General features: G+C 41.1%; 1 protein-coding gene across 4 annotated transcripts in view; it reads right to left on the bottom strand.

The window, feature by feature from the left end:
* The window catches only part of CDC14A (cell division cycle 14A), a 332,599-nt gene that overhangs the window by 18,598 nt on the left and 287,517 nt on the right, over positions 1 to 26,484 (bottom strand). For 2 of the 4 annotated variants that reach the window (XM_069232173.1, XM_069232172.1), the window contains 3 exons: positions 23,235 to 23,282; positions 15,416 to 15,544; positions 14,135 to 14,468 (listed from right to left, as the gene is read on the bottom strand). In XM_069232173.1, coding sequence (XP_069088274.1) covers positions 14,135 to 14,468; positions 15,416 to 15,544; positions 23,235 to 23,282 — 511 coding nt within the window. The remainder of the gene's footprint in view (positions 1 to 14,134; positions 14,469 to 15,415; positions 15,545 to 23,234; positions 23,283 to 26,484) is intronic. The other 2 variants (XM_069232175.1, XM_069232174.1) reach the window with 1 other exon arrangement.

The following is a 26,484-nucleotide window of genomic DNA, read 5'->3' as shown; positions in this document are numbered from 1 at the left end:
TATGCAAACATGCTTGCTCTTTCATGTGAAAGAGCTATGCACCAAGGTTGAAAGTGGTTTGGAGGAAAAGGTGATGGTGTGACCATGTATTTATTATATGTGATAAAGTACCCACTAGCGTACATGATACATTATAAGGGTATTGAAAGTCACCTCAAAGTTCCATAAACTTATAAAAGAACTCAGTCTTGTTCCTCTCTATGGTTATGTAACTACTCAGTGACTTACAATGTCAGAATATTGTAGAGCAGGGGGTACTACACCTTCAGCCTTGGACATGTGGTGCCCTAGAAACTTCCTTTTCTGTACTGTTACCAAGATGATAACCCTAGTCATGGGAAGGACACACGAGGTTTAAAAACAAAAAAAATCTGCATTACAGAAATGTTAGTTACTTGTAATCCTAGGTCTGCATCGTAGACATTCTCATTGAAGTAATAAACGTAGAATAATTGTGCCGATGTACTCGGATTCTGGAACAGGCACAATATTGTACTGGCAGTCTGCCTCACAGGGTTACTTCTTTTTGAAAGGAGGAACATGATGTCGCAGGATATGATGAGGCAAAAGAATAATTTACATTGACAATGGGGAGAAGGAAGGGGTGTTTATGGCATCTGTGAATATATCCATGATGGAGAATGAAAATGTCACTTACCCAGTGTACATCTGTTCGTGGCATCAGTCGCAGTAGATTTGCATGTTTTGCAATAGCTCGCCATCTGGTGTTGGGCCGGAGTGTTACAAGTTGTTTTTCTTCGAAGAAGTCTTTCGAGTCACGGGACCGAGTGACTCCTCCTTTTGTCTCCATTGCGCATGGGCGTCGACTCCATCTTCGATTGTTTTTCCCCGCAGAGGGTGAGGTAGGAGTTGAATTGTAGTAATAGTGCCCATGCAATGGAGTGACTAAGTATGCACCTATTTAAGGTTGAGATGATACATATATAAATAGTTGAAGGTAACTTCCAAACTGCTACAGGCTCCCGGGGAGGCGGGTGGGCACATGCGAATCTACTGCGACTGATGCCACGAACAGATGTACACTGGGTAAGTGACATTTTCAGTTCGATGGCATCTGTCGCTGTAGATACGCATGTTTTGCATAGACTAGTAAGCAGTTATCTCCCCAAAAGCGGTGGATCAGCCTGTAGGAGTGGAAGTAGTCTGAAATAATGTTCTTAATACGGCTTGACCTACTGTGGCTTGTTGTGCGGATAACACGTCTACACAGTAGTGCTTGGTGAATGTGTGAGGCGTAGACCATGTGGCTGCCTTACATATTTCTTGCATTGGGATGTTTCCTAGAAAGGCCATGGTAGCACCTTTCTTTCTGGTTGAGTGTGCCCTTGGTGTAATGGGCAGCTGTCGTTTAGCTTTAAGGTAGCAGATTTGGATGCATTTAACTATCCAACTGGCTATACCTTGTTTTGATATTGGGTTTCCTGCATGAGGTTTTTGAAATGCAATAAATAGTTGTTTAGTCTTTCTGATGTTTTTTGTTCTGTCAATGTAATACATCAATGCTCTTTTGACATCTAATGTATGTAGTGCCCTTTCAGCTACGGTATCTGGCTGTGGAAAGAACACTGGAAGTTCCACTGTTTGATTTAGATGGAACGGTGAAATAACCTTTGGCAAAAATTTAGGATTGGTCCTTAGGACGACCTTATTCTTGTGTAGTTGTATAAAAGGTTCCTGTATTGTAAACGCCTGAATCTCGCTTTCTCTTGTTAGGGAAGTAATGGCGATGAGAAATGCCACCTTCCAGGTTAGGAACTGTATTTCGCAGGAGTGCATGGGTTCAAAAGGTGGACCCATAAGTCTAGTTAGGACAACATTTAGGTTCCATGAAGGAACAGGTGGTGTTATTGGTGGTATAATTCTCCTAAGGCCCTCCATGAATGCTTTAATGACTGGTATTTTATATAGGGAAGTTGAATAGGTAGTCTGCAGGTATGCAGATATTGCTGCAAGGTGTATTTTAATGGAAGAGAAAGCCAGGTTAGCTTTTTGTAAGTGAAGCAAGTAACCCACTACATGTTCTGGAGTTGTGTGTAATGGTTGTATTTGATTAATATGGCAGTAGCAAACAAACCTCTTCCATTTACTTGCATAGCAGTGCCTGGTGGATGGCCTTCTGGCTTGTTTTATGACTTCCATACATTCTTGGGTAAGTTGTAAGTGCCCGAATTCTAGGATTTCAGGAGCCAGATTGCTAGATTCAGCGATGCTGGATCTGGGTGTCTGATCTTTTGGTTGTGCTGTGTCAACAGATGTGGCCTGTTGGGCAATTTGATGCAGGGTACTACTGATAGGTCTAGCAGCGTTGTGTACCAGGGTTGCCTTGCCCAAGTTGGTGCTATTAATATGAGTTTGAGTTTGTTTTGACTGAGTTTGTTTACCAGGTAAGGAAGGAGAGGGAGAGGAGGAAAAGCGTAAGCAAATATCCCTGACCAGTTCATCCATAGGGCATTGCCTTGGGACTGTTTGTGTGGGTATCTGGATGCGAAGTTTTGGCATTTTGCGTTCTCCTTTGTCGCAAACAAGTCTATCTGAGGTGTTCCCCAGAGTTTGAAATAAGTGTTCAGAATTTGGGGGTGAATTTCCCATTCGTGGACCTGTTGGTGATCTCGAGAGAGATTGTCTGCGAGTTGATTTTGGATCCCTGGTATAAATTGTGCTATTAGGCGAATTTGGTTGTGAATTGCCCAACGCCAAATCTTTTGTGCTAGCAGGCTTAACTGCGTGGAGTGCGTCCCCCCTTGCTTGTTTAGATAATACATTGTTGTCATGTTGTCTGTTTTGACGAGAATGTATTTGTGAACTATTATTGGTTGGAAAGCTTTTAGTGCTTGAAAAACTGCTAGAAGTTCTAGGTGATTTATATGCAGTTTTGTTTGATGTACGTTCCATTGTCCTTGTATGCTGTGTTGATCGAGGTGTGCTCCCCACCCTGTCATGGAAGCATCTGTTGTTATTACGTATTGTGGCACTGGGTCTTGGAAAGGCCGCCCTTTGTTTAAATTTATGTTGTTCCACCACAGAAGCGAGAGGTAAGTTTGGCGGTCTATTAACACCAGATCTAGAAGGTGACCCTGTGCTTGTGACCATTGTGATGCTAGGCACTGTTGTAAGGGCCTCATGTGCAGTCTTGCGTTTGGGACAATGGCTATGCATGAAGACATCATGCCTAGGAGTTGTAGTATCATCTTTGCTTGTATCCTTTGTGTTGGATACATGCGTTGTATGATGGTGTTGAATTCTTTGTGGACTTGGAGTGGCTACTCCTTTTGATGTGTCTATTATGGCTCCCAGGTATTGTTGTACCTTGCGCGGCAGAATTTTGGATTTTGTGAAATTGACGGTGAACCCTAGTTTGAAGAGGGTTTGTATGATATGATTTGTGTGATTTGAGCACTCTATTAACGAATGGGCCTTGATTAGCCAGTCGTCTAGATATGGGAACACATGTATTTGCTGCCTTCTTATGCGTGCAGCGACCACCGCTAGACATTTGGTAAAGACTCTTGGTGCGGTTGTTAATCCGAAAGGCAGTACCTTGAATTGGTAATGTATTCCCTTGAATACAAACCTTAGGTATTTCCTGTGCGATGGGTGTATTGGTATATGGAAATAACCATCCTTGAGGTCTAAAGTTGCCATGTAGTCGTGTAGTTTTAGCAATGGCAATACTTCTTGTAGTGTGACCATGTGAAAGTGGTCTGATTTGATGAAAGTGTTCACTACTCTGAGGTCTAGGATTGGTCTCAGCGTTTTGTCCTTCTTTGGTATCAGAAAGTACAGTGAGTAAACTCCTGTGTTTATTTGTGTGTTTGGCACTAATTCGATTGCATTCTTTTGCAATAGTGCCTGCACTTCTATCTCCAGGAGATTGGAATGGTGTGTTGTCAAATTTTGTGCTTTTGGTGGTATGTTTGGAGGGAATTGTAGAAATTCTATGCAATAACCATGTTGGATAATTGCTAGAACCCAAGTGTCTGTAGTGATTTCCTCCCATGCTTTGTAATAATGACTTATTCTTCCCCCCACTGGTGTTGTGTGGAGGGGGTGAGTGACATGTGAGTCACTGTTTAGTAGTAGGGGTTTTGGGGCTCTGAAATCTTCCTCTATTCCTAGGGAATTGCCCTCCTCTATATTGTCCCCGAAAACCTCCTCTATACTGTCCCTGGTAACTGGACGGTGTTGCTTGTGAGGTGCTGGCTTGTGTGCTCTGACCCCGAAACCCCCCTCGAAAGGGTGTTTTACGGAATGTGCTGTAATTGCCTCTGCTCTGCGGGGAGTAGAGTGCGCCCATGGCTTTGGCAGTGTCCGTATCTTTTTTGAGTTTCTCAATCGCTGTGTCCACTTCTGGACCGAACAGTTCTTTTTCGTTAAAAGGCATATTGAGAACTGCTTGTTGAATCTCTGGTTTAAATCCAGACGTTCGGAGCCATGCATGCCTTCTGATAGTTACAGATGTATTCATTGTCCGTGCAGCTGTATCTGCAGCGTCCATGGAGGAGCGGATCTGGTTGTTGGAAATGGTCTGTCCCTCCTCAACCACTTGTTTTGCCCTATTTTGTAAGTCCTTGGGCAGATGTTCAATGAGATGTTGCATCTCGTCCCAGTGGGCTCGGTCATAGCGCGCAAGTAGTGCCTGGGAGTTCGCGATGCGCCACTGGTTTGCAGCTTGTGCTGCGACTCTTTTACCAGCTGCATCGAACTTGCGGCTTTCTTTATCTGGGGGTGGTGCATCTCCAGATGTGTGGGAGTTGGCCCTTTTCCTAGCTGCTCCTACAACGACAGAGTCTGGTGGCAGCTGTGTAGTGATGAAAACCGGGTCTGTAGGAGGCGCCTTATACTTTTTTTCCACCCTTGGTGTGATAGCCCTACTTTTGACCGGCTCCTTAAAGATGTCTTTTGCGTGCCGGAGCATACCAGGGAGCATAGGCAGGCTTTGGTATGAGCTGTGGGTGGAGGAGAGTGTGTTGAATAAAAAATCATCCTCGACCTGTTCTGAGTGGAGGCTTACATTGTGAAATTGTGCTGCTCTAGCCACCACTTGAGAATACGCGGTGCTGTCCTCTGGTGGAGATGGCTTCGTAGGGTATGCCTCCGGACTGTTATCTGACACTGGGGCGTCGTATAGGTCCCATGCGTCTTGATCTTGGTCACCCTGGCTTATGGTGGTGTGAGCTGGGGAGTGTGATGGAGTTTGTGCTGGTGAGACGTTAATCACGGGCGGAGGAGAGGGTGGTTGGGTAACTCTTTTCACCACTTTTGGTTGTGGTGTCTGTTCAGTTTGGAACTCCAACCTTCTCTTTCTTCTAATGGGGGGAAGGGTGCTTATTTTTCCTGTCCCTGCTGTATGAAAATACGCTTTTGCGTATGGTCTACATCAGTTGATTGTAGCTCTTCCTCAAACCTATGCTTTTGCATTTGGGAGGTTAGCGAGTGCTCTTCTGTATAAGAGCCTGAAGCTGGGTCGCTTGCAGTTTGTTTCGGCACCGAAACCCTGTCTGCGTGTTTTTTCGGCTCCGAGGTGACTTTTTTCTTTTTCGGGGCCGAAACCTCTCGGCGTCGATCTTCTTCGGTGCCGCTGTCTCGGCGTCGAGCCGTGTCCACACCGGCATCTCGGTGTCGAGGCTTGTCTCCAGCACTTTCTCGGTCCCGAGAAGGCTGTGTGCCGGTGTCTCGACCGGAGTCGGACGATCTCGGCACTGTTTGGGCCTTTTTCGGTGCCGACGGTCGGTCACCGAATTTATGGGTGGAGCCATGGCCTGATGGCAGTGGCGTCCCCTGGGCCTTGTAAATCTTCCTCTGTGTGGTTTTCGACGTCTTACTCACGGTTTGTGTATCGTCGAATCCTTCGGAGTCCGATTCTTGGATCGAGAAGGTACCTTCCTCTTCTTGTTCCTCAAACTCTCGGTGGGCTGTCGGCGCGGACGCCATCTGAAGTCTTCTGGCTCGACGGTCTCGGAGTGTTTTTCGGGACCGGAACGCACGACAGGCCTCGCAGGTGTCTTCACTGTGCTCAGGTGACAGGCACAGGTTACAGACCAAGTGTTGGTCTGCATAGGGGTATTTATTGTGGCATTTGGGGCAGAAACGGAACGGGGTCCGTTCCATCGGCGTTCTTCAGCACGCGGTCGGGCCGACCAGGCCCCGACGGGGGATCGAAAAACTACCCCGAAGGGCACCGGAGCTCTTCGATCTTCGATGCGGTGTTGAATCTAACTACGCCGATCCCGAACGCAACAATACCGACGAAAATCTTCCGAAATTAGCTATCTTTCCGTTCCGAAACTCGGAGCGACAGGAACACGTCCGAACCCGATGGCGGAAAAAAAACAATCGAAGATGGAGTCGACGCCCATGCGCAATGGAGACAAAAGGAGGAGTCACTCGGTCCCGTGACTCGAAAGACTTCTTCGAAGAAAAACAACTTGTAACACTCCGGCCCAACACCAGATGGCGAGCTATTGCAAAACATGCGTATCTACAGCGACAGATGCCATCGAACATAGGTTTACAAGTAAGCAACATTTCCATCTGCATTGTAGGATTGTCACTGATGGTCATAAACATAGAAAACTTTACCAAGCACATCTCCACAGCAAGGTTGTCAACGTAAACAGAACTGTTTCTAATTAAGGCATAAGCATAGATGTGATTAGCTTTCCATAGGCTTATTAGATAATTTACATAGCATTGCCTGACCCACCAATGTGTCAACTTAATCAAGACAGTAATGTCTAGTGAATGTATGAATACATTTCTAGGAGGCTGCCCTACATATTTTTGAAACAGGAAAGTTTTTGACCCAAGCAGTGGATGCTGCTTTTCCTCTCATGAAGTGTGCTTTGACTCTACCAGGGAGAAAATTATTTGTTAAATTTCAACACAGTGAAAGATAAAATCCATCAAGCAATACCTTATCTTGTTCTGCTTAGTTGTAACTAAATAAATCCTTAGTACCATTTTTAACACTAGTGAACATAGAGATTTCTCCACTGGCAGTGATGGCTTAGGGGAAAACACCCAGAAAGGGAAATAACTTGGTTAACAGGAAAGTCTGATAGACCTGCAGACAGAAAAGAAGGATGTGCCCTTCACACTATCCTGTTTGGGTGAAAAATAAAATAGGCTTCAATAGCAGACAAAGTCTGCAACTCACTAATCCTCCATGCAGATGTAATGGCAACTAAGAAAGCAATCTTCCACAAAAGATGCTGCAATGTGGCCTTATGAAAGGGCTCACAAAAAGGAGTCCTGAGTTTAGAAATAACTAGATTCAACTCCCATGGCAGCGCAGACTTTGACTGAAGGGTAGGTCTTTAGTCCTTCCAAAAAGTCCTTGATCAATGGTATCGGAAAGCACAATCTTTGATTTGGGCTTTCACGTTAAGGTGTGACATCGGCTATGTGAACTCTAAAAGAGAATTACAGATTGAACTGTGCTAAAAGCAACGGATAAGAGTGACATTTTCATGGTTTGAGAGGGAACTGTGATTAAAAATTCACCTAAAAGCAAAGGATCTCCTGGTGGGTGGATAGTCTCTGTACTTCCTTATGGGTCTTCATACCATCTAGTGGTAGATTTGCATATCCTTACTCTATGACGTCATGAGCCATTCTGTCAAGCTCATGGATTCTATGTTGAGGTGGATGATCTCCCCCCCCCGCATAGTAAATTGTAGTTGCATCATCACTCTTCTGGGGGTTTGAGTGCTAGATGAGGTAGTTCTGCAAAGCAATACTTTCTCTGCCATTCTGTAGCTTCGATTTTGGGTCCCACATTCTGGATCTGTAGTTTAGGCATTTTCTGTTTTATCAAGTGGCAAATAAGACTAATTTTGGGAAACCCCAGTCTAGAAAAACAGAGTGCAAGAAGGTAATTGAGCTCCTACTTGTGATTTTCAGAACATTGAGTGCTGATTTGTTCTGCTTGATACTTTTGAAGGCCTGGCAGATGCACTGCTTGGACAGTTAGATTTCTCACAAGCAGCCCATGCCAAATTCCTTGGGCTTCAAAAGACCAAATTATTTTTCTATCCAGTTTTTTCAAGTAATACATGGCTGTGGCACTGTCTATATGAACTAGAACTCAATCTGTGTGTAACTCTGATGGTGAAATGGACTTCGTTGAGCTTCAGAAAGTTGATGTGGTAAATATCTTGTCGCAGAGACCACTGACCCTGAATTGTGAAATTGTCTACATGTACTTCCCATCCAGGGACAGAAGCACTGGTCATCGTGGTCTGAGTTGAAAGGCCATAATGGGATGGGACTACCTTTGAGTGAATGTTTTTTTCTGCTGAACCATCATTGAAACATCTTTTGTGTTTTGCTGATTCAGGTTTTGTCTTCCAAGTCAGTGATATTGTGACCATTGATCTTCCGAGCATGGATGCAGAGGTCTCATATTGAGACAGGCATTGGGCACTAGAAAAATTAAAGAGGCCATGGATCCTAGCGGGGAGGTGGCATGTCTCACTCGAGGCTTTATGGCATTTAATAACTGGAGACATTTTTGACATATGGAATACACTCTGTCCTCCCAAGGAGGCACTTCTCCTCTGATGGTATGAAGAGATGCTCCAAGATAATCCAGAATTTATAAACGAGATGTAGTTGAATTGTTTTTTTAACGTTTTCCAAAAAAGACCTATGCAGTCTCATTGTGAGACAGTCAAGTCAAAGACCTTTTACACTTCACAAGCTGTGTGGACCCTCATCAGTCAGCTTATGTATGGGTAGACAATTGTTTGTTTTTGCCAGGACTTTGTACTGCTAGTAAGCTCTGCTGACAAGGAATCAGAGAAATGATCTGTGTTTTACTGCTGTTGGGATGCAGAAAGAAGCACAGCAGATTCACAGAGCACATCCAATCTCGTTTCATGGGCTGTGGATAGGTCTGATGCAGAGCTAACATCCTGAATTTTTCTCTTTTAATGTACTTGTTGGCTTGTCTCAGGTGTAAAATGGGACTTAATATTCACATGCGGCCTTTCCTGTGTACCAAAAAATGTCTGGAGTAGATGCCTTTTCCTCATTTTGATGGAAGAACCAGCTCTCTCGCTTATTTTTGGATTAGTGATGGCATTTCCACTCGGAAATGGCATCAGCTGATGTTGTGGCATTCATTTTGGTGGAATCTAAGGGGGCAACAACTTGAATTGGATGTTGTAGCTGCTCTCATTTATTTTCAAGATCAATGTGCCCATTGTAGTTTTTCTCCACTTCTCTGGATTGTTTGTTACCCTCCATTTCAATGGAGTAGTGAACCGTGTAAATGGAGTGACTGATTAGTTTATTGTTATGACAGCGTTGTTTACCCTTAGCGGTGACTCTGTATGGCATTTGTGGCTGTTGTTGTCTGCCACAAGTCCTTGTTCAAGGGCATCGGGGCTCATGATTAACAGATTGATACCCTTGTGACTATGGATATTTCCATTGAGAGAGTGGAACCCTCACCAGCTGAAGTGATCTGACGTCCCTGCACTGAAGTTGGGAGCCAAAATGACAATTTTTATCCTCCGCGCCTATTGCTTTAAGAGTCCCCAACTCCTTCCTCTTCTAAAATTCTTCATGAACCAAAGAAGATGGGGGTCTGAAAACAGCAGATTTTGAATCAAGCATCTTATTTTACTGATGTGAGGTAAAGCCATGATGCACTGTGAAGTGCAATGCTATGACAAAAAAAAATAAAAAAAACGCTTTGTTGATGGCTGTTCCCATCACTTTGTAGGAAACAACCTGTCCCACAAGCAAGATTTCTAGAAAATTCTGTTTTCAGTCTTTGGACAGATCTTCTACAAACATAAGCAAAGTTGTACTTTTCGAGAAGTGCAGCCATAGATTGCCTACAGGGCTGTAGGTGCTGCGCCACAAAATTTACTACCCACTGCATTCATCATTTTGTACTCTTTCTCCTTGAAAGTTCTTATGTCTCTGGCACTAATGGATGCATTTTACAGAGAATATCACAAGGTCAGGTTTTGATTCTTGTTTTTTTTTTTAAATATAGGATCATGCTGCACAGGCATGTATTTCTTAAGGTGATGTGGAGTGGCAGATTTTTAAGTGGCTGGTGGTAAGAACTTCTCCTTTGCCAATTCGTTGAAATGTGGCACTAAATAGAAGAAAAGGTCTTGGAGTAGCTCTAGGTCGTAAAGTGTCCACAAAGACCAAGACCTTAGTTTGCGGAATTTCTAGCTACATGTTAAGTTTTAATTTTGTAAATTCAAGTTGATATCTATTGGTGATGAATGTAACGAAGATGCCAAAGGTGAAGTTGGTGTGTATGACTAATCCAAGGCATGATACATGGACAAGCTCAGTCATGTGGAAGGTGTTTTTCTGCATTTACGTCAGTACTATGTGGTTAACGGGGCAGTGTCAGCTCTGGATCATTGGAGTGGATGTTCTTTGTGGCAAGGATGTGCCACCTCAGGCTCGGGAATAGGCGGCAAATCCAGAGGTTGTAATGTTCCTTACAGTGGATCTTCTGTAGGATTGACCAGTATTGGCCTTACTGGGAAAGTGGTGTCTTCCATGGGAATAACTGTATCAGAGTGAAATTAAGATACAAAATGAACAGCAACTGCTGAATATCTCAACGTTTAAGGCCAAGGACAGTGGTGTGGAGCATTTTGTTTCGAATGGTGTGTCATGGAGTTACTATCTTCAAGTATGTCATTGATGGTCTGTGTGGAGCTATAATTATGGCTTGCTCCACAGATAGTGTTGTCGCCGAGGGAAGCTTTGACATCAAGGGAGCAGACATCAGGGACCACATAAGAAGTCACAGGTAACTGTCCCCATCGAGTCCTTTGACAGAAAGCATATCTGGGCTGAAGGTCTTAGCCTCAATAGATGCTCCTGTGAAAGGCAGAAGTGAAAAATAACGTTCTGGATAAATAAAAAGCTTGAAAACTCCTGAAGTGTTCTGGGATCTAGTCAACACGATCCAGAAAAAATGAAGTAAAGCTGTGAGGCAAAATGCCAGAACAGTGCATGCTGGGTTATGGGCACTTAAATTCTATGCTGAGTAGAGCTAGTACCTTTTTAACCAAGACATGTTTCGCCCCCGAAACAGAGGCAATGGACGTGAACGCAGCGCAAAGCTCTTGACTTTAGAATCCCAGATTTTCTACCTATATCATGGCAATCTGCCTGAAGAAATTAACTTGAAATAACGTGCCTTGAGAAAGCCCTGGCATACACGCCATGAGGGGCGAAACACGTGTTGGCTGAGCCTTTGCTTTATCTTGTGATCCAGTTCTGTGGCCTTTCATTTGAAACTGCTGAGCACTCAACAATAAATCTTGAATGGAGAACTTTAACATTCCTTTTCACAGTCTTCTTTCAAGAATACTCTCATAAATTGCAATTGGATGCTGGAAAAGATTTATTTTTAAAGTGGGACTTTGCCGCAACCCAGCAACGTTTATCTGAAATGGAGGACTAGGGTCCATGTCCTCCGGCTTTAAGCCCCCACAACCGTAATAGGAACTGCCATTTTATACAGGAAGTTATTTTGTTTGTTTTTTGGACACTCTCTTACTGACGTATCTTTTTAACCAAACAGACACTTTTCCCCACATTTTTGTCTGCAGTTACAGAAGGATTTCAGGGTATTTTAACTATACAGACCATTACTACTCTAAATGCCTTAATGTGCTTTGGGTTTAATTACAGTACCACAGATAGCTTGTTACATACTTGTGGATGTGTCACCAAACTGTTCAACAGTGGGGTATCTATCTCCAAATTCAGAAGAAAAAAGAAAATATATATATATTTATTATACATAAATATTTATATTTACTGGGGTCCCCGTGTCCAGGCAGGATTACTCTATGATTAGTACTATCAGTGAGAATCCTACAATGCAGAAAACTATTTATATTGGGATTTCCTTCTTATATTTTGTTTCTGGAAGTATGTGCTGTGCCACGATTTAACACTTGTAGCTTACATCTGACTGTGAAACTGCTTCCTCTATATTCTACTTCTGATAGGGGCTGGAGTGTATGTTGTTATGATTTGTTAAGGCCTGTAAAACTTTGTTATATGGAATCTCATAGATTAGTGTAGTATGCAAGGATTTTGGTGTTGCTTACTCCCTCTGAGCAAACACTAAGGGCAGGAGAGTTGTTTTCCAACATTCCTTGTTCGGTCCACTTAGAAGGACTTGTAGGTTGTTTTGACAGTTGTAACTATGTACATATTTGTAATTGTTTTACTGTTTCCTTGAGGGAAACCTTATGCTCAATACAGTAGGCCTGTATTGGTTACTTTCACAATCAAATGACAAAGGTTCTAGACCTGACTGGTTCATTAGGAAAAGTTATATTTGATGCCATAGGTCCAATTTGTTTATCATAAAAGGTTATGACAAAGGCAGCAGACTCTACATTTTTTTAATTAAAACAATGGTTTAATGGCAAAAGGATTTTAATGGTGGAGTGCCCTTACATATATGTTTAAGCCTGTAAATATAGATAATTTGACACATGATATGGTAGCGATTATTGTAGTAAGCAACAGACAGTCATTTCCCCCTTTGATAGACCCTGGGCAGAGTGGGGTGTAGAGAGTTTTCAGGGTGTTTCCTTGTTAGGCACTTTTAAGAGAATTTATATATTTTAGCAAATGTCATTTAGTACGGATTTGTCAATTTATGACGGTATCTGATGGTTACTTTGTTGAAAAGTTTAGGCCAAAAATAATAGGACTGAGTTTTTATCATGCTGACACATCAATTTACGAATGGGAAATGAGATTCATGTAGACAAGAAAATTAGGAAAGTATATAGGCCTGATAGGTTCATTTGGAATTTTTTGTCAGATGCCCCAATTCAGATCTATTTGGTTTAAAAGTTACGACAAAGGCATTCGGCCTGTTTTTTTTATTGTGATAAGCATTCGCTAACGTCAATAGGCCTTTTATGGTGGACTATTTTAACCCTGTATTAAGCCTGTAGTTAGAAATGTTCTTACATGGAATTTGACAGATTTCTCTAATGGGCAGCCTTCGTAAAGTGTTCGGTCACTACACACAAAACTGTTCCAAGATGGCCGCTCATCGCTGTGCTTAATTTTTATTTTACATATCCTTAACTGCAAGCACATGAGTACCACATTTTTGTGGTAGCATGCCTCTGTTTTTTCTATTTTCATTCTTTTCATTTAGCATTCATCTGGCTGTGGCATAGGTCTGTGTTTTTATTGTGGGTGGATGAATGGATGAATTTAAGAATGAGTCTGTGGGTGGATGAATAGGTGTCTGAGAGCTCGGATAAGTGACTGAGTGGATGCATGGTAAGATAGATACTCAGTACCTACACTCACCAGTAACTCAGGAGGCACTTTAAGTTATAAGCCAGAACTATCAGCCTTGCCAGTGTTAATATTTATACATTGTTGGTGATGCCTTTCAAGCTAGTTTTAAGTGGTAGACATCATATTCCTGTAAACATTCTGAGGTTCATTGAATAAGGAGCCTGCCAATTTGTAACTAGCATCACAGCAGTACGAATAACCCATTCAAATGTTGCCAGTGATTAAGGCACCTAGATTAACTTAAAAATGTTTCTTCTGAGATGCCACCAAGAGTCAGCAAGAAATTGGCTCAAAAGCAGAAATTGGAAGTCTTCAGTGCTGAATACTCAAACATCATAAACTAACCTAGACCTAAATGTCTCTCTAAAACGAATTCTGGCCACTCTGAAATATGTATTTGTTTTTACCAAGAGTTAAGACCCAAATCACAAAAAGAAGAAAATTGAAAGATAAAAGATTTAGCAAAAAGGAGGGTTATTGGAAATGTGTGAGTTTTCATTGCTTACAAAGTCTAGTTGAATTAAGTTAGAAAAAGAAGAAAAAAATAAGATCAGTAACAGAATCAACTGCAGAATAAGAATTGTGAAAAAAGAAATTACATGATTAAGACCATGTGGCAAGACAAAAAGATATTAAGACAATAGGATTATATTTTGAAGGTGTACAGGTATCAAGAAGCCTTTTGAGTTGGGTGAGGCATCTTTTCAGATAACCTTTTAGGAAGAAGTATGGCAGATAGCTTTCGTCCCCGCTTCCACTTGTCAAGTTGTATCTGGAAACTTACAGGAATGGAACGGCTCAGGTACCGCGTCGCAGGTGTGTTTAGCCCAGTGTATGTGGGTCGGTAGGTGCTGTAATCGTCAGTCACGCAGCTGTGAAGGTAGGTGGGGCTGTTGAAATTGCTGCTGCCATTACCGCTGCTCCCTCTGTTGTACTGGTTGTTGTTGAGCTCTTGGTAGTTTCTGGACACATGTTGAGAGTTGCCATTCAAGTAGCTGGAGGAATGGCTCTGGGAATAACCTGTCCTACCGGGTGAAGGTGTCACCTTGCTGCCTGCATCATCTGAAGCATCTTTCAGGTTCCCTAGAGAATTGGCTAGTCTTGAGTTTATGGAAAAGCTGAATGGAAACAGGTGGAAAAATACACAATGTATGTATAGATGTATCATGCAGACATGGCACAGTAAGACAAATGGTAGGACAAGGATAATAAGCAAAATAAAAGAATAAACATGCTCAAAATTAACATGACCCACAAAGAAGCAACACATTTAACGAACTGTTATAGGTAAAATGTGTGCCTTTTCATATTAGAGAACAGAATGATTACAACAATTAACATTTTAAGACATGAATCTACAGTACCAACGTAATAACATATTTAAATATAAAAGCAGCCTACAACTCCAGTCAAAGAGCAAAACATGTTTTACATTTTGCAAACAATATTATTGTGTAAATGAAGTTTGGATTTTACTTCCTGTCAGTATTTTGAGTTTTAACAATTACCTGCCATAAAACAGTGTTGACAAGTGGGCACACATGCTAGGCTTCTTAGGCAACAGCACCCTCGGTACTAATATTAGCTCCCATTTCTTATTTTAAGTATGGTCTAAAGTCCCAGTACGCAAAGCGTTATTGACTAAAATGCCCTACTGGCTAAAAATGACAAAACAAGTCAACTCAGTTTCTGTCTAAGAAATAAGGACACAGTTAGTTAAACTAGGCCAAAACATTCTGGTTAGAGGGAATCCAAGTGATTTATTATATTGTACTAAGAGCATGATGGGCCAGGCAGTTCTATTCCAGAAGTGCCAGATCCCCATGCAATTTAAAGTGCAACCGCAGACTGGGTGATTGAGTTCCATTTATATCCCTTGTATGTAGACCTATTGTATGTGGATTTGCTGAACACCTGATATTGATCCCACCCTTCTGGTCTGACAATGGACATTTATTCTGCAGTTTGCTACCATACAAGTTGATCATTAGGAATCTTTAGAAATGGATCTCCCGTCAAAATAAGCAAGGACATTTTTCAATCTCAACATGTCAACAAACCTTACCCTTTTAATCTGGAGCTGGCAGATGTAGAACTTCTGCCTATTCTTTTAGCAGCAGCCGAAGGAGCTGCTGTGACTTTGGATGACTTCAGAGGAGACATTGACCCTTGTGCAACACTTGAAGTATTTACCCTGAAACACAGAAATAAGTCTGTTTCACTCTTCAGAAAAGACTGAAATCAGAGTTTAAAGCTGTAACCGTTATCACTTCATTAGGACCTAAAAGCCCCTCTTGCTTAAAAAAGTAAATTAAAAAAATTAACTTTCAATCAATTTAACTAAACACTATGTACTCCCAAAAAAGCATAGCAGTCTCATAATAGCCTAGCTTGTCACACAAAAGGTTTTGTAATTTTGTGGGGAGAAAGAAAGAGCATACTAAATAAAGATTGATATTAGATCAAAGAATTGCCCATATGATGTTCAGGTTGTGGGTCTCTGTCAACCTGTCACTTGCATCCTGAAGACTAAATTGAAAGTAAAATATTTAAAATAAAGAAAAGTAAAATCAAGCATATTATTGAATATAGAAAACTGCACGATACACCTAACTTAGCTTTACAGAAAAGTACTTTAAAACAAAATATACTGCATACAGCAATTAAATTTTATATCATGCGTACATTTCTCCCCTAAACACAATTTCCTCCATAAAAGCTTTAGCATATCATCCAGAATTAAAACTCAGTTTTGAAAGTACAGACACTCTTATTCTTCCTCTTTACTCTCCACAGATGTTATGTCCATCCTCCCTAAAGTTTACCTAGCATTCTTGCCAGGCCCAAAGAAATATTCACTAAGTGCATAATTTCCATCACAGATTCTATGAAACCTTTGCAAATATAATGTTTGCTCACAACAGTTTTCACACATAGAGCAGATGGGTTAACCTGTTCACCCACCTAGTTTCTTTCAAGAAATTTATACATCTGACCATGGAATCCCAAAAGCACAGGCCTAATTACAGTTTCATCGCCAGTGCCATTAGCAAATTGGGAAGCCTTTAAGCTCTTTTTAACATGTTCCTTTAAAGTGTAGTAAGGTTAACACTGCCATCCCAGATCATTCACTCCTATATAGTGGAAGGGACTAAATATTCATTGGCAGGTGGAGAGAAGTCCATCAGGCCAACATAGTAAATGACTGTCACCCTGACTGAGCATTTACAAATGAACGCCAAGCCTGAAGACATTTCTGAAGCATTGGCAGGAGCAGCCCTCAGGGTAGTCAAACCTACTATGGAAGCCAAAATATCAAGTTTGATTTTTCCTGCAAATTGTCATACTTGCATTTCTCTTAATTGCTTAGTTGTACTAAAGCAGTAGTTTGGAAACATGGAGTCAACAGAAGACGTTGTAGCCCTTTCCTTGTATCCTTTTTTTCAAAGACTTTCTCATCAAGGATAGAATGTTAACAGTTCTGGGCACTAATTCCGAGGTGGCAAACAGAATCTGATGTGCATTAGCAATCAATAATTGTGGGTACAGCTGCTTTTCTTCGATTAGCATTTCATCCCTCAGTAACTGGAGGGATTCAGTTGATTATAGACTCTACTTATGCAGTATCTCCAATGCCTGCAGGAATCCCCAATATCCTTATATTAATCCATCTTGAGAAGTTTTCTATTTCCTCACACTTGCATCCAGGCTCTTAATGCAGAGATTTTGTTCCAGTGTTTCATTCTACTATTTAGATTCCAACTTTTAAACCTGTTCTTCAGTGAGGGTTATTGTCTCACCAATCCCAAACTCAAACAGGACATTTATCTTTTCTTTTAGATGCTAAAAACTTTCCATATGTTCTTTTTGTGTTGCTTAATCGATGTAACGTCTTATGTGAAGTTCAACAAGATTTTTCATAGATTTCATTTTATTTTTGGTGATCCATTTGGCACTTCACCTGCCTACTTTATGACCATCTTCGGTTTATCTGTTCTAAATAATTGCCATGGATTAGTTAATACTTTTTCATGACTGGAATTTCCCAAATCACTTGCACCGAATGAGTCAATGGAAAGAAAGACTGTAAAACCTTGAATTATTTTGCAGGCGTAATCAGGGGGTGGTTTAACTGTGCTCTATCTCTAAGAGATTTTTCTTGGTTATGGGCCTGGCTCATCACTTGTCACTTTCCTCCAAGTCTTGTGTTCTTCGTCAGTCCTGCAGTTTGCCAAGTGTTGCATTTCACTGATGGTTTTGTCTTTGGTTATGTTAGGTCAAATGCTGTTAGCACAGTTGACATCAATTCCCTTTGAGTTAAACTTTTGTTCATGCTTCTTTGTGCTAGCCCCTTTCTCTTGTAGACCATGTTCTTTATGTTGTTTGCTATTATTTATATCAAAAACACAAAAGTGATGGGGGAATGCTTGCAAATTGTCTAAGCACTGGCAATCACTGGGAGTAGCAGTCCAACCTATTGTTTATTGTTTGTCCATTGTGTCATCTCAGATTAGATGCAGCCATGTCCAAATAACCCATTGTCCTGCAAGAAGAACAGGAGCATAAGCACACCAAGGCTGGTTTAAGCCTGCTACGTTGCTTCAGCTGGATGCAGCTTGTTTCCAGTGGAACAGTGAACATATCTCTGGGTATACCCTGGATGCCCTTGCTGGCTGAAGGTATGTAAATTGTCTGCTCTTTTAATTTGTTATAGATTCCTCCTGTTATCAGTTCCCCTGGGAAAAACCATGGTCTTTACATTTCCCTACTGTAATGTCTGCCTCTACAGCCTTTTCTTTGCTTGGAGAAGTAATTTAACAGATTTCAATATCTGCTTTTTTTTCCTCTTCAAAGTACTCTTAATTAAGCCACTTAGAATTGTACTGCTTCTGAAGATTAACCGATGTCCTCTTTCTTCCCCCTTAACTGTAATTGTTTTTCTAGACGGTTCAGCCTTCTGTTGCCCTATTGAGGAAGATGAATGGGGGACATTGTACTAGGAACTTTGTTCTGAGCACAATCTTACTTTCTTTTCAAACTCCAGTTAAAACAGAAACTGCAGGTGGACTAGCTGGCAAGCAAGGGAGTAGCTTCAATTACTTCAGTTCACTGTCTCTAGACCTATGCCTTAGCTGCCCCTTTTTGTTTCAATATTTTCTTAATGTGTGGATGTACAGCTTGCATTGGGCATCAATCTCCTCAGGCGTCAACCTGTGCAAAGCAATTGTTGGGGCTGAAAAGTGGGTGGCCTATCCAGGCAAAGAATGCATCTCTTCATTTAGCTGCTGCGAATGTCCCAAGTGGCACCACCTTCCCCCAAAAGTGTTTGCTGTAAGGCATAATATATTATGACTAAAACTGGGCCCAATCTGTCAAAATACAGCATGTAATTACATCAAAGTAGTGTATAAAGGCACACCACAACAAACAGAAACTGCCTGATGCCCAACAAACATTTACTTACTTTAGAAAATGAAAATGGAAGTAAAATAACAATACTTACAACATACACGCTGAAGTTATCAGTTGATTCTCAACTCTAAAGTTCTATTTTTATCATAAGGAATGTGCCTAATCTAGATTAGAATTATTTTTCAAATAGTTCTTTTTAATCCTTCAGTTTGCTAAATTATGCTTAAAAGGAATATTAGAATGCTGTTTCCATGTGTCTCCGATTTCATATTGGTGTACAACAGACGCTAGCAGATTTCATTCGCATAGAAATGGTTCTCTCAACCTTCTCCTGTGTGAAATACATTTTGCTGCTTTTCTACAACTGGACAGACAATTCAAAGCAATAAAATGTTGCTAAATACCAATTACTCAACTTTAACTCATTATCAATTGGACCTCTACCGATAAGGTCAAGGTTAAGGGGGCTTACTTGATCATTCGTTTTGGCATATAAACAACTGACCATTACCATGTTGCTTAGCACCAATAAGCATTCCTTGCCCTGAGGAAGTCTCATGGTTAGGTACAGATGCACAGGCTGATCATTACTGCTAGCTTAAAAATATTCCCAGTATTCATAATTTGAACATCAACCATTATAATCTTGATTTAGTATATTTGCCTCAAAATAGTGAACTTTTAAGTCATGAATCACTGATCTAATTAGTGTGCAGCTCATACGACTAAATAAGTTAATAATTAATTCTGAACTCTTCCAGGGTACTTTGTTGTAGGGGACTTCAGTATTTGCATCCTCTTGGGTCGCATACCTTTGCGCAGGGAACAACTCTCTGGGGTGAAAATGCTGCGATTAATAGTTTGGTGACCACTGTTTTGGTTCATGACTCAAACACCGCAAACTCTTAAGATCTGTGACAAATGGGGGAACGAGATTCTAATTTGAAAACAAAATAGTTTTATTAAAATATTGTATAGCCATTGAGCTGCACTTCCACTAGACCACAGAATTAAAAGCAGTGAAAAAGCCGCTGGGATGCAAGAGGAGCTAACAGTAGTAATTGAGGCTGTTGACAAAATCTTAAATCCTGCAGCAAAGTCATTTATATTCCTAAGGCTGATTATTCTGACAAAGTATTGAATGTGCAGATCAGTGTCCAAGAATCTTCACAGTATTAGTCCACTCAACTTCAAATAAGAATGCTACTTTCATAAGAAACATACAATATGTTCTCTCAAATTGTCACCAGCAGAAATAGCACTGTACAAGTGTGAACACGTTTTGTCCTCCTTACACTCCCTAAAAAGGAAACATAATGGCCTTCCTCCTCAAGGCTGCATACAAACACTTGAGAAACTCTTGAGAATAAGCCAAGGGCTGGCATATAGAATGTGCAGCTCCCTGCCCATTAAGGAAGGCAAGGCTGGCACAGACTTGAATATATAATACATCTGGCAAACAGAGACAGTGGGAAGTCCCTAACTATGCCTATTCCAAGGAAGGAAAGGTCACAGGCTCAAACAAGTGTATAGTGGGTTTTAAGTAGTGTTGCAGATATACATTTAATGTATTTATCTCCCTGCAGGGAGTAGGCCCCAAGGGACGATATTACACCTAAAAGGTTATCCATTGGGGAGCTTCAAGGGATAATCTCATAAGAGGTTGTCGGATGTAACAGAGGCTTGAACTGATGATTGATTAGAGACTAGAGGTGCGAGGTTGGGGCCATGTTAGGACAGAAACCCTCTACAGGGTTTGAAATAGCTGTGCCATCCTGCTGACCAATTCCAAATGGATTAACAGGTGATTCCTGCTGCATGCCAGCAAGGGTAGCAAGACAATGACAATGGCCAAAATGTACGTCCTGCGGATCAGGTGAACATTCTAAACTATTGAAATAAATTTACAATTTGATTGATCCAGGCATCTCAAACGAGCTCTCCAAGTTGGATCAATACTGCCCCTACAAGACTGTAGGTCATATTTCGCCAGGACTTTAAGACGAGATGGTCAGACTTCAAGATTAAACCTGCACCAGACCCAGAAGGCTAAAGGTCTGTAATGAGGACTCCTCAGCAGTGGGGCCATGCAGAAGCTAAAATACCTATTATCCAGAGGGCAAGAGTGACTGAGGCAACTCAAAATCATTTTGTGGGTCAAAGGACCACAGATGCATTCCGGTGTTCCTTTGTGGCAAGCCTGCCCAACGTGCTCCATACCCTCAATTATGTTAGCTGATCCTTGCTCACAACTAAAGAGTGAGCCAGATGCCATTCTTATTTTTTTTACCTCAACCGTTGGGGTTGTGGTCTGTTCACTGCAGTTAGTCGCCTGGGTACTGAACAAATTGGAACTATCTTTCTAGCTGTTACAAGCCTAGATATACTGCAAGACAAGCCTGGGTTGGGCTAAAACTCTAGATTCAAATTTTCAGTTGTGACTGCTCGAACTCCTGAGCCTAGTTGGTGCCCCGTTGAGAGGTCCCCCCCCCACAAAAAAACTTTAACATGAATAGTCATTTCTGAGCTACAGGCCAGAGTACTTTGGACCCCTTTAAACTGGAACCATAAAAGAATTTTAGTGGGTGCTTAGAAACTGCTTCCTCTATCCACATTCAACATAGCCGCAGAGAACTGGGGATTAGCGGTGACCTCAAACTGCATACTGACTGGAGAAAAAAAATACTCAACACCAGGTACCCCTACTGGCCTGGATATTAAGACTATGTTACAACTTACCATTTTTACCTGAAAAGATTTTTGTGTAAAAAAAAAAAAAAAAGGGCTTTATTTTGTTTGGGCTACTGGTGTTAACTGCTACACTGTAATGCTTTACCATTGAATAGAACACCTTTCAAAGATTTCCAAACATTATTGTAAATCCACTAGGTCCCACAAATTAGCCCCAAATGCTACCACACAGCTTAACGCTGGCTAGAAAGTTTATTGTTATGTACAAATGTACAAATGTAGCAGTTAGTGTGTAAACATTACAAACATTTGTGATCATATTTGGGCTCAACGACGTCCTTGTACATTCTTGTTTCACTGTGCATCATCAAATTCCAAGCTTCTTTCAGGTTTTAGCACAGGCTAGGTGTTTGCTTTATTGCATTACTTTCTGTGTTATGCTGTATCAGAGTTTTTCTATCCCCTTTTCCCTCCTAGAGTAAGCCTTGACTACTCATTTCTTCCCTGGATAGTCAAGCCTATTTCAATAGTAAAGTAAGGGATGTTGAAAAGGCATCAAGGAAAAAACGCCAATTATGAGCACTGAATCTAAGGCAAAATTATAGTTAGGAAATCAAAAAAAGACTAAACAGAGAAAAAGGGGAATCAGAGTCAAGAAATCAAAAGTACATTTGGAGAAAACTATGGTTTGAGGAGAAAGGAGCAGACTTACCTCCTATCAAAAGCTTTGGTTTTAAGTACAAAGCATTAAACAAGGTAATGTGTTACTATGTACAGTCACCAGGTTAACACACCTTCTTGGCACTGCACAATGCAACAATGTTTAACTGAGAAGCAAGCATAAGGGTGAGATTAGAAAATACAGTGACACAATATACCTTTCACAGTTATTTGTGACAGGACATCTAATGACCTACAGAATTTAATGTGATTAAGGTTTCCTTGAAAGTTGAAATTAATTGGCCAGTAATCAGAAAGTCAGGTAAGTTATGTGTATTTGTAAAGCACACTATCACCTGTGAGAGTATCCTGGGGCTGTGCACGTCTAGCCCTCCCTATGGTAGGTTGATTAATTGAAAAGCCGGGTCTTAAGCCTCTTGCAGAATTCAAGAAGCGAGGATGAGGCTCTGATGTGGATGGCCATTCCACACTTTAGGAGCTTTGTAAGATCTGTCCTACTGATCTGGTTCTGTGTATGTGTGGGATGTGTTAGATTAGGACTTTTTTTTATAGTGGAGGTGCCTAAGTGGTTGGATAAAGGAGATGCAACTGTTCAGGTAGGTAAGTGGCCTACCAAGAAAATGCATGGAGTGCTGAAATTTATATTTTAATTAACACAAACTAAACTGCTTTAAAATGCTTGCAACTGGGTAGGTACTTACAAGCATTTCCAATGCATTTTCCAAGGAAAAAAGCATTCATCAACGTTGATCTAAAAATTGTGGTTTAAATATGCATTTAGAGTAGTGATCTAAATGAGAGAAGGGTAGGTAAGCAGATTTCCTAACATGCAAAAATGTTTTTTCTAATTAAAAAAGGGAACAATGTGTAGTTTTGGATTTTCCCTGACTCTAAATCGCCAGATTATTCACATATTTTGGAGAATCCTCAATTTAACAATATATGAAAATCATACTCTTTGATTGGCAAATTGTAGATTTACACAGTGTTTTGTGAACTAGGCTAATGCAGTGGGGAGTCATAAATGAACAATCACAACGGTGCAGATCCCTGTACTCACAAGCAATGCAACAATGGGGCTATGAAGCTGGCAAACATACCTGAAAGGCTGAGAGGTTGATCTAGTGTGCATCTTCATATCGTCCATCCTAAAGAAGGCATAACACTGGTTATTTAATCATTAGTAAAACTTAAACCTAAAGAGCACAAAACAAGTTAAGTCAGTGATGGCAACAGAATTAATCACCTGATTACAATTTGAACTCTTTTTATAATGAGAATACAAAATTAGGTCAAATTCCTATACTCTAACAACTTGTTTAAGTCACTTAGGGCCAGATGTAGCAAGCATTTTGCATGGTGCAAACTGCGAAAATCGCAGTTTGCGCCATGCAAAATGCCGTTTGCAAAGCTCATTCACAATTTGCGAGTCGGTACCGACTCGCAAATTGTGAATGCGACTCGCAAATAGGAAGGGGTGTTCCCTTCCTATTTGCGACTCGCATCGCTATGCTAAATTGCTTTGTGACCGCGAATGCGGTGGCAAAGCAATTCAGTTACCACCAGTGTCACACTGGCGGTAACCCATTCGCAAAAGGGAAGGGGTCCCCCTGGGACCCCTTACCCTTTGTGAATGTTGCCAAAAAGGGTTTTTCATAGCAGGCAGTGGTCCAATGGACCACTGCCTACTCTGAAAAATCGAAACCAAATGGTTTCGTTATTTTTTTATTTTGCAACTCGTTTTCCTTTAAGGAAAACGGGCTGCAAAATAAAAATAAAAATAAACTGCTTTATTTAAAAAGCAGTCACAGACATGGAGGTCTGCTGACTTCAGCAGGCCACCATCCCTGTGAGTACAGGGACTCGCTATGGGGTCGCAAAATGCGACCCACCTCATTAATATTAAAAAGGTGCATCTTTGCGACCCCATAGCGACTCGCAGAAGGTGTCTGAGACACCATTCTGCATATGGTTTTGCGACTCGGAAATTGCGCGTCGCACCGCGTCGCAATTTCCGAGTAGCAAAATCTACTTTTGCTACATCTGGCCCTTAATCTTTTTTAGCACCAGCACTATGCTAGAATATAGTTATGAGACACAAGATCAAGGTAATTTTCCTAACAAACAAGAACATGTTTCATGAAAGCTTAACTCATAGCAACATTTTTGTTTTTTCCATTAGCATTTTTTGTGATCCAAAAAGGAAAAGGCTTTTGGGCTAGTTCCTACTTGGGTATGTAAACTCTCAGAAATCAGTCAGCTGTGCTATCACCGAAAAGTTGGGTTACTCCGCCCAGAAAGCAATCAAGTTTTAACCACACCTAAACCATTTGAAGAAACATCAAAAGAGGAGATTTTAAATGTGGATTGAGACAACAACATGCATTAGTTAAATGTGATCCTCAATATTGTCAAGCTTCGCTCCCGCCATAGAATGCCCCTTATGAAATACTCTCCTTAACTAAGAGTGCACAGACTCGTATTAAAATCATTAATTTGGCCATTTTATAATTTCATCTTGCCAAAGTAACACACCTATAAATACATACTGTCTTGTACACTTGTGGACAAATGTAGTAGCAATACAACAGCTCACGGGTGTGGTAGGTAAATTGTGAAGCAGATAAACCTAAATAGTGGAAATAGATGATGCCACGGCTCATGATTTGGTAAAAAGGTTCCCTAATGCACAATACAAATTGGACAGTACAAAAGTGATAACGTCACCCTGCCCTAGGCTTTTTGCACGATGGCCAACACCAATCTATCAAATGAGTAGTAGTAAAGAGTATCTTTAAAAATATATATATATATATATAGCTATTAATTTCACACTTGCATGAATTTTCAGTAGCGGACAACCAACTGTGGGCGCATGTGGTCTGAACTCCCTACATAAGCGAGAAAGTTTGGTGCACACTGGAGAGCATGGCACATTACACCAGCAGGTATTTTGGGGAAATCTACTTTGCAACAGCCAACTTCTGTTTTCAGCAGTCTCAAACAGGCTACTGTACATAAATTCACTAACTGCTTCAAGTGTCACACCAAACTTTTAAACGTTGCGCCAGAGTGTGATAATAGCTCAGTCATTTTTATTTTACATTTTACTTTTTTTAATCAAACAATTCTACACTGTAAGTGACCCGTAAATGCTAAAGATTCAACCAGGCATTGAACAAATTTCCTAATTAAGAAGGGTTTCTCATCTTCCGACTAAATAGAAGTTCTACATATTTTTCGCCTGTACATGTGAGGGAAAACCCAAAAGAAGACAACCAGGCATACAACACTCCTACCACGTAGACCAACTTAACTTAAGCAACTTGAAAACGAAATAAACATGGGCATTGACAAGTAGCCATTCCGAGGTACAGTACCCAAAAACATCACAATTACTTCTGTAAGGCACAAAGATTTGCCTGAATGTGGTGGAATCAGTCCTTTGCCAGCTGCCACATTGACTTGTAATTCTCGACTAAACCACACTAAACCACACTTTCCTTATAACCAACTCTCTCTCCCTTAAACGCGTCTGAGGTGCTGCAATTGAGTTTGGCAAATCAAGCCTATCTGGAAGATTATCCCAAACTATGTCAAATCATTCAGAGTTACTAGAAAAGAGCTCTTCCCCAACAACCCAAAGAGAGATTCTCTTGATGGGTTCTGAATCTCTTTACAGCCCCGTTCATAACAAACAAAACAGTTGACTTAGGAGTTTTGCAAGTCACGACATTTGATTGAAGACTTCAATACACTATTTTCTTGCAACACCCGGATAAGCAGGCTTCTCCCAATTCTGTCTTTTTTGTTTTGTTCAAAACACTCTACATAGCCCTACTGACAGCGAAGCTTGGGTTAACCATCACTCCATAAAGGGTGTCACGAGCTGCCTTCAAGCTAGGCCTTCTAAAGGACTACAATTTCCCCTGGTCTTAGGATTCTCTTCACCACTGGCCTGGTTCAACTCTAAGCCTCCCGACATACCTCTATCTGGCACAATACCCTGCAAGATTACGGGACGTTGCTGCAAGATAAGACTGGCCCTCAGGAGAATGCATGCCCTCACTGGTCATTGAAACCAATATGTGTCTGCAAATTACTACCTTACACAACACCAAACACTACAGCACTACTGTGAGTACCCAGACTGAAGTGACAGCTCCCACAGGCAGATGGAAATTGAGTTTTGCTCACATGAGCGACCATGATTGAGTTTGCTTTGAACCAATCATTCAAGCAGTTTCTAAACGCAGTTTTTGTCAGACGTCAAAGGCTTCCTAGGAAGACTTGTCTACATAAGGATGGCTGTCTCCCCTAGCAAATATTTAGTATTTCAGAATCACCAAA

The sequence above is a fragment of the Pleurodeles waltl genome, chromosome 4_2 (assembly GCF_031143425.1).
Source record: "Pleurodeles waltl isolate 20211129_DDA chromosome 4_2, aPleWal1.hap1.20221129, whole genome shotgun sequence".
NCBI lineage: Eukaryota > Metazoa > Chordata > Amphibia > Caudata > Salamandridae > Pleurodeles > Pleurodeles waltl.
Note: the sequence above shows the minus strand (reverse complement) of the source record. Positions and strands in the feature narration are given on the sequence as shown.